At 46.7% G+C, this 14,843-nt stretch overlaps 2 protein-coding genes across 6 annotated transcripts in view; one reads left to right on the top strand and one right to left on the bottom strand.

Moving 5' to 3' along the window:
- The window catches only part of LOC119407289 (TNF receptor-associated factor 3-like), a 195,644-nt gene extending 192,628 nt beyond the window's left edge, over window positions 1–3,016 (top strand). For all 3 annotated transcript variants that reach the window (XM_049419607.1, XM_049419606.1, XM_037674191.2), the window contains one exon: window positions 1,652–3,016. In XM_049419607.1, coding sequence (XP_049275564.1) covers window positions 1,652–2,752 — 1,101 coding nt within the window. In that variant the 3' untranslated portion in view covers window positions 2,753–3,016. The remainder of the gene's footprint in view (window positions 1–1,651) is intronic.
- The window catches only part of LOC119407287 (TNF receptor-associated factor 3), a 49,053-nt gene that overhangs the window by 14,854 nt on the left and 19,356 nt on the right, over window positions 1–14,843 (bottom strand). The gene's annotated exons all lie outside the window — the stretch shown is intronic.

Genomic DNA, 14,843 nt, shown 5'->3' with positions numbered 1-14,843 from the left:
AACGGCAACGCCGGCAACAGTTGCACTCTCCTTCGCAACGGCGCTACGGACGCTCCCGAAGCTAAACGTAAACGGCAACGCCGGAAAGAGAATCTCTAAGCTGCGAGGCTGCGAAAGCGCGCGTTGGCTATACTATATTGCCTATAGCTGTACTTCCGTCATTCTCTCTCTGTGCAACGGTGTGCGAAACGCCATGAACAACGTCAACGTCGGCGCTAGTTGCAGCGGCAGCGCCACCGCCGCCCGCGGAGCAGAGGAAGGCTTGGGAAGCCGAACGTAAACGTCAGCGTCGGCAAGCGGTAATTCAAACGCCTCGACAACCACCATCTCATAAGTAACATAAGAGAAACGAAAACTCGATGCGCACCCCCCGCGGTGCTTTTGCATCCCACCATGGTTGCCCGTAGGGGGAGATGTGTAACTTTTTTTCAGTGAAACGTTAGCTATAGCAAAGGTTTTCTGCCTCGGCGTAGAGTTCATTTGTGAACACGGCATGGGCTTGATTGTCATAGCACTTTTGCAGAAAATCTGGAGTGGAAATAAAGAAAACACGTATAGGTGAAATATGTCGCAACCTTGCTGTAGGAAAGCTCGCAAGGAAACAAGCCACACTGAACCAGACCCTCGGCGACCGCCCACTGTTTAGGCTCCATTGTTAGAAATGTTTTGTAAGTGTACTTGTTATTAGGCGCAATAAGCGGGCCCATTAGTTGTACTCAGGTTAAACTTATCCACTCATATGTAATTAAAAGAGTAAATTAAAGGGACTTCATTTCAGATATGTTTAAACACAAAAAGAAAGCTAATTCTGGCTTTGTGAGTAAACTTGAAAACATTATCGAAATCTTTTTTGTTAATAGAGGAGCCCTGCAGCACTTATTCAGCATGGCCAAAAAAAGCTTCCGATCGGTAGTCAAGGCTCCTGAGACCATGCGATCCAAACATTAAAGCGCAGGACGTGGCCGGGAATTTACAATTAATTTTCAAAATCAAATCTTCTTTCTACAAATGATGCCATCTATTAAAATGATCACGCCATACAGCCAAATTTCATGGCCATTGGCTTATTTGAACATCGTATGCTACATTCTTACCGCGACTGCCGCGCAAGGCTGCCAAGTGAACGCGCGCGCAGTCGTGATACACTGAAAGTAAGCCGCGCATTCGAAAAAAACAAGAGGACAAGGGCTCAAGGCCATGACACACGCGTGACGAAATTTCTTTCTCCCGTGCCATCTCTCCCTGCTTAGCTTCCAGCGTGCTCGTCGGGACGAGAGAAGAGAGAAAGCACTTCCAGCGTGCGACAAATATCTATAACTCCGCTCGTGTACTTGACGGATTCTAAAAAAAATTTGCGGCGGTCGATTCGTAAGGCAAATAACGCTTTCACTGAAACCATCTCATGGGCCCCTTTAGGTTCCCTCTTACAGGTATGTTTTTAAAAGAGATAAAGAAAGAGAAACAGCAAACAAACTGCTAAGATGCCCAATTGTTGTCAGGGAAAAATGCTACCATGCCCAAATAGTTGCCCACTCGGCATTGTGCAGTGCGATGCTATCACTGAAAATATGTTCTGCAAGTCTGGCTGTTAAGAGATTACGTAGGTCTGCTAAAGAGATTTTGTGTATCTTTTTTTTCCCTTGAAACAAAGGTTCACTGCTGGAATGAAGCACATGGATGCCAATTTGAGGGAACCGTGGAAGCTATGCTGCGACACTACGAGAACGAATGCACATTCCACACAGTGGAGTGTCTGCGTTGCGGCGAGGAAGTCCTGCACCGAGAACTGTCAACGCACTGCGCAGCCGGATGCAGAGTCGTGGCTTCAACAGCAGGCACAGAGAACACCTCATCGGAATGTACAGAAGTGAAACTTCAAGTTGTGACTGCTGCTGTCGAAGAACTGAAGACGTTGTTGAGGGACGTGAACAGCAAGCAGCAGCTGCTTGCGATTCAAATTCAAATCAATGGGCTCATCGAGCAGATCAGGAACAAAGAGTCCAGTTCGGCCGTAATCCCTCACGATGTCGCGGCACCTTCAACGTCTGAGCTGGCTCAAGTCGCAGCACCGAGTACCTCGAGATCGTTGCAAGAAGGAAATTCTCGGCAGGACCCGAATGAGGAAGCAACTACGCCGTCTACGTCCCGTTCCCGCCAGAAGAATATGTCGAAACGTTCAAAGACGGAACCCCTTGTGGACCTGCCGCGAGAAGTTCTGCAAGCCATGCGCAAAACATCCTCGCAAGTTTATCCTCAGCATGCAATTACTCGTTTTTCAAGAAAAATGAAATGTCGTCTAAAGTTAACTAGTCCATTGTCGACGACAGTTACATGGAGGAAAGTGCTTGGAACCGTGAAATATGTTCTGACGCTCCAGAATTTCCCCATGGAATCGTCATCGCTCAAATCCAAGTTTGCTGATTTCACTGTGCTGCACACGAAGGACGCTTACTTTACAGTTCAAGTCTACTGTCGTCCAGGTCCTCTCTGTGATCTTTGCGTGGCAATTACATTTCATGGAATGCGTGGAGACTATCGGTGTCCGCCGCCTGTTTTCGTCGTCAAGGCTTATAACATGATAACAGGGAAATTCATTCGTATGAACAGGGATGAAAAGACACTTGACTGTAACCACGATAGACATTCATGGGCACATTGTCACCACATATACTACAAATACTTTGATTCTCTAAAGTACACGGGTAACCTATTAGACGGACTCAAGTTCGAAATCGGGCTCCGGCGTCGATAAGAACGCGCGGGCGGGATACTCGAGTGCCCAGATTTTTGGCTGAACTTAAAAGTGTTTCTCGCGTCTTTGCTATTGATCACTAGTGATTTAAGAGTGCATGTCGTAGCATAACATAAACACGAAACCTAGAGTTTGTCAGCATTGAGCGCATAACTAAATGTTGCACCGCTTAACCTCCTTTCCGCTTTATGTGTGCGTGTGATGTCAAGACAGTGAAGTTCTGACTGATGTTTCGGATCCTGAATAAAGCACGTCGTGCGTATTTTTCCAGAAAATATTTCTTTCTATGAAAAATTCTTCACAATGTCATTCTTATTCAGCTCTAGTTTGAAGGATTGCTTTTCTCCTTGCTCTGGCATTTTATAGTGTGACCCTACACAAAGTATCCTTGTGATTTGTCCTGTTGATTGTTTGTGTATTTGTGTTTAGCCAAACCACCAAGACGATGCGTTCCGGATTGAAGTGCTCATGCTGGCGAATAAGACTTTCATGAATATTTACGTCTTACGCGTTGTAATACTCGCGATAAGAACAGTCTAATCATTATCCCGAATATCACACTTACGGAGATTATCCGTCTTGTTATGATAGCTAATCTACCTTGGAAATAATTCGTTCTGTGTATTATCAAAAACACACACTTCAGTTGTGAATAGCGTGTGGGGTCACACAAACTATGGCACATGGTCCGCCGTGCAGGTGTAGTGGTTCAGTGTTGCAGAGTTGCCACTCCGGAATCGGAATGACTCCGGAATCATTCCACATTTTCGCAACCCCGGAAAGGAATGGGAATGGAAGGGAGACAACGCTTGGATGAATGGAATTAAACGCCTTTGACGTAATGGAAATACGTCTTTTTTCCAAAAATAGAGCACGTTTTCGTTTACGCGCTGTTTTTCAAACTTCAAGCATTAATAAGTCAGAGCCTCGAATTTAACAATAAAGCAAGGAGGGCATTTAGGAGGAACGTATTTTGCTGCAGCATTAATTACTACTGCTGTAATATCATGCTCAAATTAGTTATGTAGACCTGAGTACATGTTTTCTCGAAGTCGAAGGCCACAACGCATTCTCTAGGTCCACTTTTTGTTAGCCAGAGCCAAGGGTAGGCGTGGTGTGAAAGTGGGAACGATCTGCCAATTTGCAAAAGAGAAACCGAGGCATACGTTAGTATACAAACAAATGCATTATCTCAGCAGATACACAAGGGAGAAAACAAATTATTTCTGCGCGTTGGTTCCCATTGATACCCCCGCACGAAAGTGGCGAATACTCTATGCACAGCCTGATCTTTATCTCACGAGCAGTTTAGTACCTGACCCACGTAAATAACCTTTGCGACAAGGAAGACATTGCATACTTGCGCACAGGCGAACACAGAAAGTTCTCCTCACCCCATCCATGCTTGCGAGGCGCGCTTGACAAGCGTCAGTGCTGACGAGCAGTGCGGCCCAGTGTTCCGTATTCGATGCAAAGGCACAAGGTGCCCGAGCGGTGCACTGTTCCAACTAATACCAGCAGATGTAGAGGGTTTGGTTCCCACTTAACAAAATCTTAGTTTTCTCCATATTCACGACCGCTCCAGACACGTGGCAAAACTGCTTGGTCTTCTTGAACACTCCTTTTGACAGCATAAAAATACGCTATGTCGTCATTTTAGCATTAAGACATTTAAGCTTAAACAATAATAAAATGTCATCATTCGTTCAAACATGCTGACCATGCAAATACTATAGCTAGCGGGAGAATCTGCCCCTATGAGAATTACTAAGGTGGTTGTACTGCACGACATATGTCGCCAAGCTAGACCTTGGTAACTTGTTTTGCGTGCTTTTGCAGTTCTTAATTCATCTGATGACATCGACTTTATGGGGCGTTGATTCTTAACTCGCTAAAACTATCAAGATGCCTTTCCTACGTTGAGGAATTACAGGAATGGAATTGAACTGCCCGGCCATTCCTGGAGTGGGAATGGGCTAAGTTTTTTCATTCCAGGAATTGAAAGGAATGGAATTGCGGCAAGTGCTAATTCCCCGGAATGGAATTGGAATGGAATGGAGGCGCCCATTCCGCAACACTGTAGCGGTTACGGTGCTCGGGTGCTGACCTGTAGGTCCCGGGTTCGATGCCGGCCGCGGCGGTCGCGTTTCGGTTGAAGCAAAATGCTAGAGGTCCGTGTGCTGTGCGATGTCAGTGCACGTTAAATAACGCCAGATTGTCGAATTTTCCCAAGCTCTCCACTACGGCGTGCCTCATAATCATATCGTGGTTTTGGCACGTAAATCCCTAGATATTACCTATGACGCACGAAGAAATTCTTCGAAATGTGTAATTGGGAAATCCTTATCGAGGTGTCATTTCTGTAATTAAATATTTCCTCACAATCAATAGCTTCAAGCGAGACATGTATTTTTCATATCAAACAGCACCCCTGAATGAGCGATCATGCTTGCATCGAAATAACAGCTTCATAACATAAACAGTTTCACACCTCTGTGTTTTATTATGGGCACTAGCCCCGAGCGCCACGCTTTTATCTCCTTCATGCATATCCAGTCGAGCATTTTCTACTGAAAAAACAGTGAAGTCTTACACTTATGCGAGCTGCATGTAACGTCCTTTGCAGTATCTTAATAAAATGCCAAACAATGAGTCAACGGTAAATTTATTAGTTGCTTACGCTAATACGGACCCTGCCCTTTTGGAGAATTGGCGTCTTTAAATGAAATGCTCTTTCTAATGGCATAGGGACGTTAAGGGGAACTGTTAGCTACTAATGGACTGTAAGCTTGTAACAAGTGAATGCCCTTGCTGTTCCACGCGCCATGTATCCGTGTAATTACGGTAATATGAGGAAGGTCTTTCAAGTACGGTTGCCATGAATTAGCAACCTTGACTCCGCGATAACATTGCAAAATTTTATTGGAAATAATGCTGTGAAAGGTGATACTATTACCATTGAGCTTGGTTTTCTGTAATTACCGTTATTTACCCTGATAAAGAAGACGGGCTAACACTAAACGAACGTAATGCTATTATGGGAGTAAATACGGGAGGCCAGCCACACGCAAATTGCCGGCTTAAACAAAAATGGAACACTGGAACACCCTTAAGGCAAAGCGCTCTTCGGGAACCCTTGCAGGCTTGCACAGGGTCTCGCTAATTCTCGACGGATCGCGCTCGTTCCCGGAAAGCTTCGCTTGCTCTAGCTAAGTCTTAAGGGTGCTTCATAGCTTCTTCTTCGATCACTACTATCACCGTCTTCAGCACGTCTCGACCACTGTAACCTTAACCACATTATACAGGCCACATCAAGCGCAGCAAGAACCCTAAATTCAAGACAACCACGCCCGAGCAGTGGGAGCTATGCTGCTCAGCGCGTTCCAGGATGACCAACTCTGCGGTCTACGGCTGAGCGAAGACGCTGCCAAGACCCAAGGTCTGACTGCAGCCTGAGGAAGGGGGGCTCCGGTAGGCGTAGTCTCCCGGCCCCCGCCTCCCTTGACTCCAGTAAGGACAAAAATAAAGTTATGTCTCTCTCTCTTTCAAGTTAGTGTTACCACTCACTCTAAATCAAAGAGCCGTTGTGAGCTAGATGTCGGATAGCTCCAAGTCCATACTGCCGGTTGTTCGTCTTCAATATTGTCGCATTCGCGGACGGTGGATGAGAGAGAGGGAGATAGAGTGGAGAAACATTTATTTAAAAAACGCCAGGCCTGCGCTGAAACCGCAGCATAGACACAGCGAAAGCTGGAAGAGCGGCATTTCTAGAGCCGGTTTTAAATTCTGTAGGGGCAACTGATACAAGTACACTAGCAATGTACCCACTACGCCACAAATCATAATTTTTGTGAGGGCGGGAAGCACCCATTACGCCATTATTCGTCATTCTGCGGAGAAGCGAGGTACCATCTGTAAGGCATTATGTGCACTCTGTTGATGCGATGGCTGATGACGCTGAAGAACTATGGCTGAGCCCTTTGTAAAGGGTTGGAAGCTCTGAACGACCCACTAGTTGCGTAATCCGCATTGTGTGACGCCCGGTCGTTATTTCACTCTGCCGCCACGCTATATAACACGCGCTAACGTGAGAAAGAGAGAGGGAGAAAGAACTTTATTTATACCCTGAGGAAATTGATGAAGGGGGCCTAATAGGATTCCTTGGAAACCAATAGAAGTGCATGCACTTGCGAGGAACCCACTACTCTATAAATCATAATTTTGGGGAAGTAGGTAACTAGCCCCTATACCATTATTCGTCATTCTGCGGAGAGCCGTGGTAACCACTAAACACCTTTAAGGCATTGCGTGGATTTGTTGATGCTGTGACTGACTAGAATGAAAAATTTTGACAGAGCCCTTTGTAATGGGTTGGAAGCATTCAAACCCACTCGTTGCGCAATTGGCATGGTGTGACGCCTAGTTGCAGAATTCGCGTTGTGTGACGTAGAGCACTGCACGGGCCTGATTCTTCGGCCCGGGCCGCCGGGCCCAGGCCCGCTTTATGAAGCCTGAGCTCAGCCCGGGCCCGGGCCCGGGCGTTCGTCACTAAACTTATCCAGGGCGCGCGTGTTCATGACCAGGCCCGGGCCGGGCCCGCTAGAGGATATTAGTTGTTGATGATGATGATTAATGATGCCTGGTGCTTTGTAGCGGGCGATCGGAAGGAAAATTCGGTGCGTACATGCATCGAAATGTTGCTTTGCCCGCGGTGGTAGCTCAGCGATTAAGCTGTTTCGCTGTTAAGTCCTAGGACGCGGGTGCGATCCCCGCGGCCACGGCGGCCGCAATTTCATGGGCGAAATGCAAGAACACCCGTGTACTTATCTTTAGGTGCACGTTAAAGAACTCCAGGTGGTCGAAGTTAATCCGGTCCCCACTACGGTGTGCCTCGTAATCATATCGTGGTTTTGGCACGTAATACCAAGGAATATAGATAAAATGTGTCCTATATGGCACATGGCAAGTCATTACAATAACAGTATAGTGAAAATAAAACATAGCAACAAAATGTATTTAAAGGAAGTGTACAACTAACATGAAAAAGTGGATAGAAGCAAACCCGGGACATTTTCTTTAATTCTCTTTTCTACACTCGCGTTGGAAACATTAATTACACAATTTTTGAAAGAGGCTGATCATGAATAATTTGTGGCAGCAATATAAAAAACGTTAACGTTATATGCGGTGAACAGCCACAAAAAGCAGACGAAATATAAATCGTTCACATTCTAACGTCATCACGGAAATGTAATCGCCTTGAGATGGTTCAGGTGTGCGCCTCGAGCAAGACAGTTGCGAACTTACGATGTCTGCGACAAGTTATGTTCCTTTAATTCCCTCACTGCCCAAGCAAAAATAATACGACGCTTCGAAGGTGATTTAAAGCTTACACACGCCTTAACATCAGCAATTCGACCAGAAAGATAGCCACATATTCAGTCTACACCTCTATAGGCGCAACGAAGGACGCTAGCATAAAATATGTTTCTTTACTGACAGATTGTACCGTATGTGTAAACCTCAAATGAAAGACTGAAGTCTTTATTCCTCCCATGGGAACAACCATGATCTGACCCATTGTTAGTCCTATTATTTTTACGCTGGTGCACATGTATTTACCTTGATCGTACGATTTTGTCCTATCAGGTCATCTAGCATACGAATATATATATATATATATATATATATATATATATATATATATATATATGGTAATTAATGAGCAGAAAGCATAACAAACGCACCAGTATAGATATATACCCTTAGCAGTAGCGTTATAATAATGTAATCAGTATCGAGTGTAATCGCAAAAATGGTAACGGGGAAATTGCTTGTAGAGCGGTTTTCTGTATAATTCATTTTTCCTCACGCGGAAGCCATGTTCGTGTTTGTTGAAAAGAAAAAAAATAGAAATTCAACTGTTTTTCTATTTCCCTTTCTAAACTTTACTAAGAGCCAGCTCTTTGCACGTATTACTTCTGCTTGGCACAGAATGCCTTAGACCATGCTATGCATAACGCTCGCGTGTGCTCGAAGGCCCGACTTAGGCCTTTTAATAAGCGAGCCCGAGTCCGGCCCGACCCGCGGCTTCAAGCCCGGGCCCGGCCCTGGCCCGCACTTTTAAGCCCGAGGCCAGCCCGGGCCCGCCGAAAAACGCTTCGGACGGCGCGGGCCGGGCCGAGGCATTCGGGTCGGCCCAGGCCCGTGCAGTGCTCTGGTGTGACGCCTGGTTGTTAATTTACTCCTTTACCACGCTACATTACAAATGGTAATGTAGTTCCCTCCCGACATGAAGCCTGTATGGGGTCTTTTTGCAAAGCGGTTTCAAGCACCGGCATGGCTCTGAGGTAGAATATCTGGGCTCCCACGCAGAGGGCCCAGGTTCGAACGCCGTTCCATCCTTGAAAATTATTTCCTATTTCGCGCGATAGCGGTTACGGACACCGCGACGGCGGCGGCGGACAACTACGGCGCCAAAAACGGCCCTTGTGATCTCATGACAGCTTTCGCTGTAAAAGAGAAACAAGGCAGGCCACCCAGCTCCGCTACCATTCCTTCAGGCTTGGCACCACCAGTGCGATGCTGCCGTAATTTTTGCCCTAAATGACGAATAAAACTGTTTTCTCACCTTCAAGGCCATCGCTTTTCTGCTAGGAAAGTCATAGCTGCCACATTCATCTTCCTCGAACGGCTCTTGATCCCAACGAAAACGCCCCCCGCATCCTTGAGAGTTGGCTACGAGGCACAATTGGCATAGAACGTGTGGGCATGGCAACAGCACAGTCCTCTTCGGAATCACGCGATAAGGCTACACACGCGCGAACTGTGTACATCGTCGACAAAATTAGTCGGTCGCCAGTTGACGCCTGCGATGGCGTGGTCGCGAAAGCGGTGCACTCGTCGGAGATTAATCATGGTGGCGTGAATACAGACGCAAATCCTTTACTGGAACACAAGAGCGGACTATCTACCCTTTCTTACGAGCAGTATCGCTCCTCGGCGCTACAACACACGTCGGTTGTCACAGAAAGAAGGATGAATAAGAGGAGGCAATGTTGCCATTGTCACTTACTTGTTGACATATCCCCTTCTTGAACTTAGGGCTTCCCACACAGGAAGGAACAATGCATCCATTATCAGTGCTCATAAATCCCGCGACGCCACGACAACAGCTACGAATTAGTCACCGCAGAATGATCCGAGATCTTTTGCTACAGTGAAGCTCTCTAGTGCTAGGATCAAAGAGTACATGTAGGCAAGATGTAGAGTGGCGATGACTCCTTCAGAACCACCATGTTGTTTCGGAACACGCCAACGTGCGCTATGGCAGACGCCTTGAATACATCGTCTGAGTTCGTTTTGTCTCCGCAATTTCGTGCGCGTGTTCATAATCATGTTTGCACGTCACCTTAAGACGAAGCGGCGCCTGCGTCAAAGACTTCTGCCCAATACGGTGCTCACCTGAACAAACGGTGTCACCATCTAGCGCCCGGAAGTGGAGGGGGGGGGGGGGGGTGAGGCTACGCACACTTCGCGACATCTTACTCAGACAGACACGTCGCGCCATCTCGTGGCGTTGTATGAAGTGCCACCTTGACGGTGTTTTTTTAACTTAGCGCGGCAAAAAGTGTGCATTACACCGCGATTTTCGCTGTGTAATTCGAAAGTCGATTTCCGTTTTTCTTCTTGATTACATGACGTAGCCCACACTGGCAGCCACGTGAGCGCGCACGCGTTATACGTGCGCAGCGATTGGCGTAGTCGTCTTTAATAAGACGTCATAGTCTTTCTCCAATACGTCTCGTCAAGCAATCGCGTTTGTCGGTTGGATTGTGACGTAAGAGATTGCGCTACTGAGGTGTTTTGTCGCTTTTTAAAACTCGCCATGGGTCGGACGCCTGTCGTTCCAAGACGAGCAGCGGCAGTACGAGGAACGTCGGCGCACCCAGAAGCGCGAGTGTGCGCGTCGCCGTCGACTGATGCCGCTGACGACGATCGCGCAAGTGAAGCCAAACGCACGTGGGACGCCGTCTGAATGCTTCCAGAGCTTCGCTGGTTTTCCCTTATCAGAAGCAGTTCGAAGGACTCTTAAGATTTTATAAGGGGCTTTCTTGCCTCTATTAAATCTCGCTAAGCAACTGTCGCACAACAAAAATCGACGATTGCTTACCTCCAGAGATAGGAGTCTCCACCTATGAAATCTGAATTGACTATGTTCTAGAGTTTCACGTGTCCAAACCGCTATTGTGTTGCTCTAGATAACCTAGATCAGCTGGCGTGGCTTAAAGAGTTCCTCTGACTGTTCTCAAGTCACTTGATTTTATCCGAGGTTAATGTAGACTAATAAGAAGACATAGCTTCAGCATAGGTAATAAAATTGAAATCGAGATATTGGGTATCTAATGCACGCACAGAAGCCACTACATCGTTGCCGACCGCATCGGTGCCTAGTGGCGATCGCTACAACACTTTCCGGCGAAAACTTTGGCGCTATGCGCCAATCCCGAATTAACCTATGTCGACGTTTCTCATGATCATATTGCGAACGGCAAGCGCACTGAGACGCAGAGAAAGGAAAGAAAACGTTGGAGGACGCTTGAGCTTCGCGTTCAACAGGACAACGTTATAGCGTAATCGGGCCCCATGCGCAACGCCTTCTCAATTGCTAGCCTCGCTTGGGTTCTCGGTGTGCGCCTCAACCGTGCCGCTAAAAAGCGAACATTTGTGCGCGCAACATTGGCCGTTTTAAACTATCCTAGAATACCTACTGCAAGCACAGTTGCGCAGTGCCCACTACGCCATAATTCTTCCTTTTGCGAATCAGCGAAGGCCCCAGAACGCGTCCGTAAAGCTACACGCGAACCCACGCAGCTGCTGCCTTTGTTGATGCTTCTGCTCATGATCATGATTAAATATGTGTGAATGCTTTCTAATGGGTAGGCCTTTAAAACATCCACTCGTTGCCCAATTCACATGCTTGGACGTCTGACTCGATTCTATGCTTCAGCCGCGCAATTATTAAATGCGTTAAGGAGACTCCTCCCACTACATGATATTCATATAGTGCTTTTTTCCGAAGCCGTTTCAAGCAATGGCGTGGCTCTTTGGTAGAACTCCTGCTTTCCACGAAGGAGGCCTGGGTTCGAATCTCACTCGAACTGAAGACTATTATTTATTTTGTCTGTATCTTTCTCGATTTTTCGGTAATGGGCAACGTTGATTTCTCTCTCAGAACCAACGACGCCGACACCGACGCCGCAATTTCTGCGAAACGAGCTCTTTCACGCTATCGCGTCAAAATTCGGCAGATTCCACGCATTGTGTGAATCGGTTTCATGCGAAGAAGTCACCGAGTAGCTGTCTATGCTGCATTTTTTAACTTAGAGACAAGCGTCACGAGGTGGATGGACGTATTTTTTCTGAAGAGAGTAGTTGGGTGCACATCGTGGGCTTTCCAGGCACGTTGAATAAAGTGGCGTTTAAATGGTACCTTGTGGTGACGTAAGTTACTATTTACTAACACAAATGGTAACGTAAGCACTCACGTTAGAGCCCAACCGTCAGTTTTATCAAAACCAAATGCACGCTGTAGTGCGATGATGTGAATATCATACGTAACATTCGTTAGCGTATTGTTTCGGGGTCGAGCAACGCTTGAGTATCGCATAATGTCATAGGAGTAGATATGTTTATTAGACTCTAATCAAAAAGCGGAATCAACACTAGAATCTCATATGACGTTAACCCAACATGGCGTTTCCATTGTAGTACATATGTAATATTTATTACATTCTTATAAATTTATACAGCCATAACTACAACCGCAATTGACGTTGAACCAACATGACGCCTGCATAGGGTCTTTTTCCGAAATAGTTTCAAGACCTGACGTGTAGTAGTAGTAAACACAGTTATTGCCTATATAACGTTTCTGGGCAAGTGAGTGAGGTCCTCAGTCCAGGGCTCCACTGGCCTTTGCGTGGATATGTGTTAGAATGCCTGGGTTCGATTCCTGTTGGGATACTGATTTTCATTATTTGCACTCATCAGGTCAACGCTCGAGATGCCGGTTTTTCTTAACGCTATCGCATTTAAATTAACATTGTCTGTTCTCGCCGTTCCTGGGTAGTTCTCCCTTGGTCGTTCCTGGGTGTTCTCGCCGTTCCTGTGAATCACGTGTGGCGCATACGGAAGCCCGTATTATGAGGGTATGTGCCACACGTGGCCGGAAAAAAGCGTTTCATGACGTACACCACAAAATTTACGCCTTATGTCATGACCAGACAGTCATGTTCTTGATACCCTCCTAGGCCAATTTCGGTGGACACTAAGTTAAGGAGGCAATCACGAGATGACCCAGATGTAGGCGGCTAGATAGATAGATATCTAGATAGACAGGAATGCTCAAAGTGCTATTGGTTCGCTAAAAATGCTACGCATTTAAAATTTGTGCCGCTTGCACATAGTCGCGCAAGGCTGGGCATAGCAGATCGGGTCGCCACTCGGCTGGTCCTGGTTTGACCAGGCACACGCACGATGTGTTCACTTCCCGACATTGTAAATCACGAGTATTGGCTAGGTATCGATTGGGTATGGCTTGTCAACCAGGGTGCCAAGTAACTTTATTATTTAAAATCCCTTTTTTGTCTATGTTTCTTTCTATTTATTTCTTTCTCTCTCGATCTGTTTCTTTCTCTCCCTCTGTTCTCCTTATCCCGCCCATCCAAGTGGATCCCACGCCGGACAAATCGGCGCAGCGGGAGAGCGCGCGCCCGGCGCTCGTGTTCGTGTAGCGAGCAGAAGAAGGAATCAAATGACGAAGAGAGGGCGCGTCGGCATGATGACGATTGTTTCTCGTCTGCCTCGCGAAACAGAAAAACGGCGGCCATGACAGCTGTCCTGTAAAAATGCTGGCAGATCCCCCGCAACCTAAAAGCCGATTGCGAGAGCTGGTCGTCAGAGATTCGGCATGAGAGATTCGGCATTACGGTTTCCATTCAGGCGTGAATCCTTCACTCGCGCACTAGATCGGACAGGCTGTGTATGGTCTATTGCTACTCGGTGGTTTCATACACTTTGGTTGTGATAGCAACCAGGGAAGATAACAGAAGCCTGTTTTTTCGTTATCGCGTATAACACGAGGCTCACTTCTCGCGATTTTACTTTTCATGACGTCAAATATTTTAACGATTCATCTAGCAAGGCATCTAGGAAAAATCTCTGAGAAAACATCGTCGTGTTATTGGCACTTCTCGCGTGTTTCTATTTGCGTATTACATGGGGCAATATGGATGTAAGAAACATATTACATTTTAATAGAATCTGTAGTTACTACGCAAAACGGATTACGCGTGGGTTGACGTTTAATCTGGTAATGAGAATCATTAACGCTATAGCATTACAGGCAAACGTCTCCCGTCTAGGAGCTATCACGTCCCAGTGATGCAAGCTATGTAGGGTAATCCCAACGACAACGCCAGTCTAGCTGTGCGCTACAAAGCGCTAGCTTTCACGAGGTAAGCGTGTGACGGATGGTCGCGTGACGTAAACACATAACGAGTTTGGAATGCTGGCTTTGACAAATGATGAACGTGTACGTGACCGTGGCATGATGGTTATAGCATCACTGTGCTGTACTGAAACCCATCGATAACTTATCTGTAACTGTTTTTCCTCACGGTGATTTCGTGGGCACCGCCATGCTTAATCACGTGGTGACAAGCACGTTCACAAAACTCAAGAGCTTTCGTAGCCTATGCGTTTACAGTGAATGCATGCATGGTTCCGTTGTTACCTCTGTGAACCGAGCCTCAGTGTCGACGGACATTGTCACAGTGACTGCATGGTGAACGACAGGAATCTTCGGCCACAGCTGTGCAGAACGTGTCAGCACTTTTGAGCTGAATATTGCGCCTCGTACAAATGGTGCGAGCAGCGGTCATACGCCCGGCGGGGCCTGTAGCGAGTTTAGCGATACACTATAAGCCACCCGAATTTCGGATTAAATCGTGGCAACTGTATCTTGCTCGCTTTTTTTGCCTTTATTTGCCAAATACTTTTGAGCAGCTGATTGTCTTGTTTCTAGCAC

Source organism: Rhipicephalus sanguineus, chromosome 10 (assembly GCF_013339695.2).
Source record: "Rhipicephalus sanguineus isolate Rsan-2018 chromosome 10, BIME_Rsan_1.4, whole genome shotgun sequence".
Taxonomy (NCBI): Eukaryota; Metazoa; Arthropoda; class Arachnida; order Ixodida; family Ixodidae; genus Rhipicephalus; species Rhipicephalus sanguineus.
The sequence above is the reverse complement of the archived record's forward strand: the minus strand, read 5'-3'. Positions and strand labels throughout refer to the sequence as shown.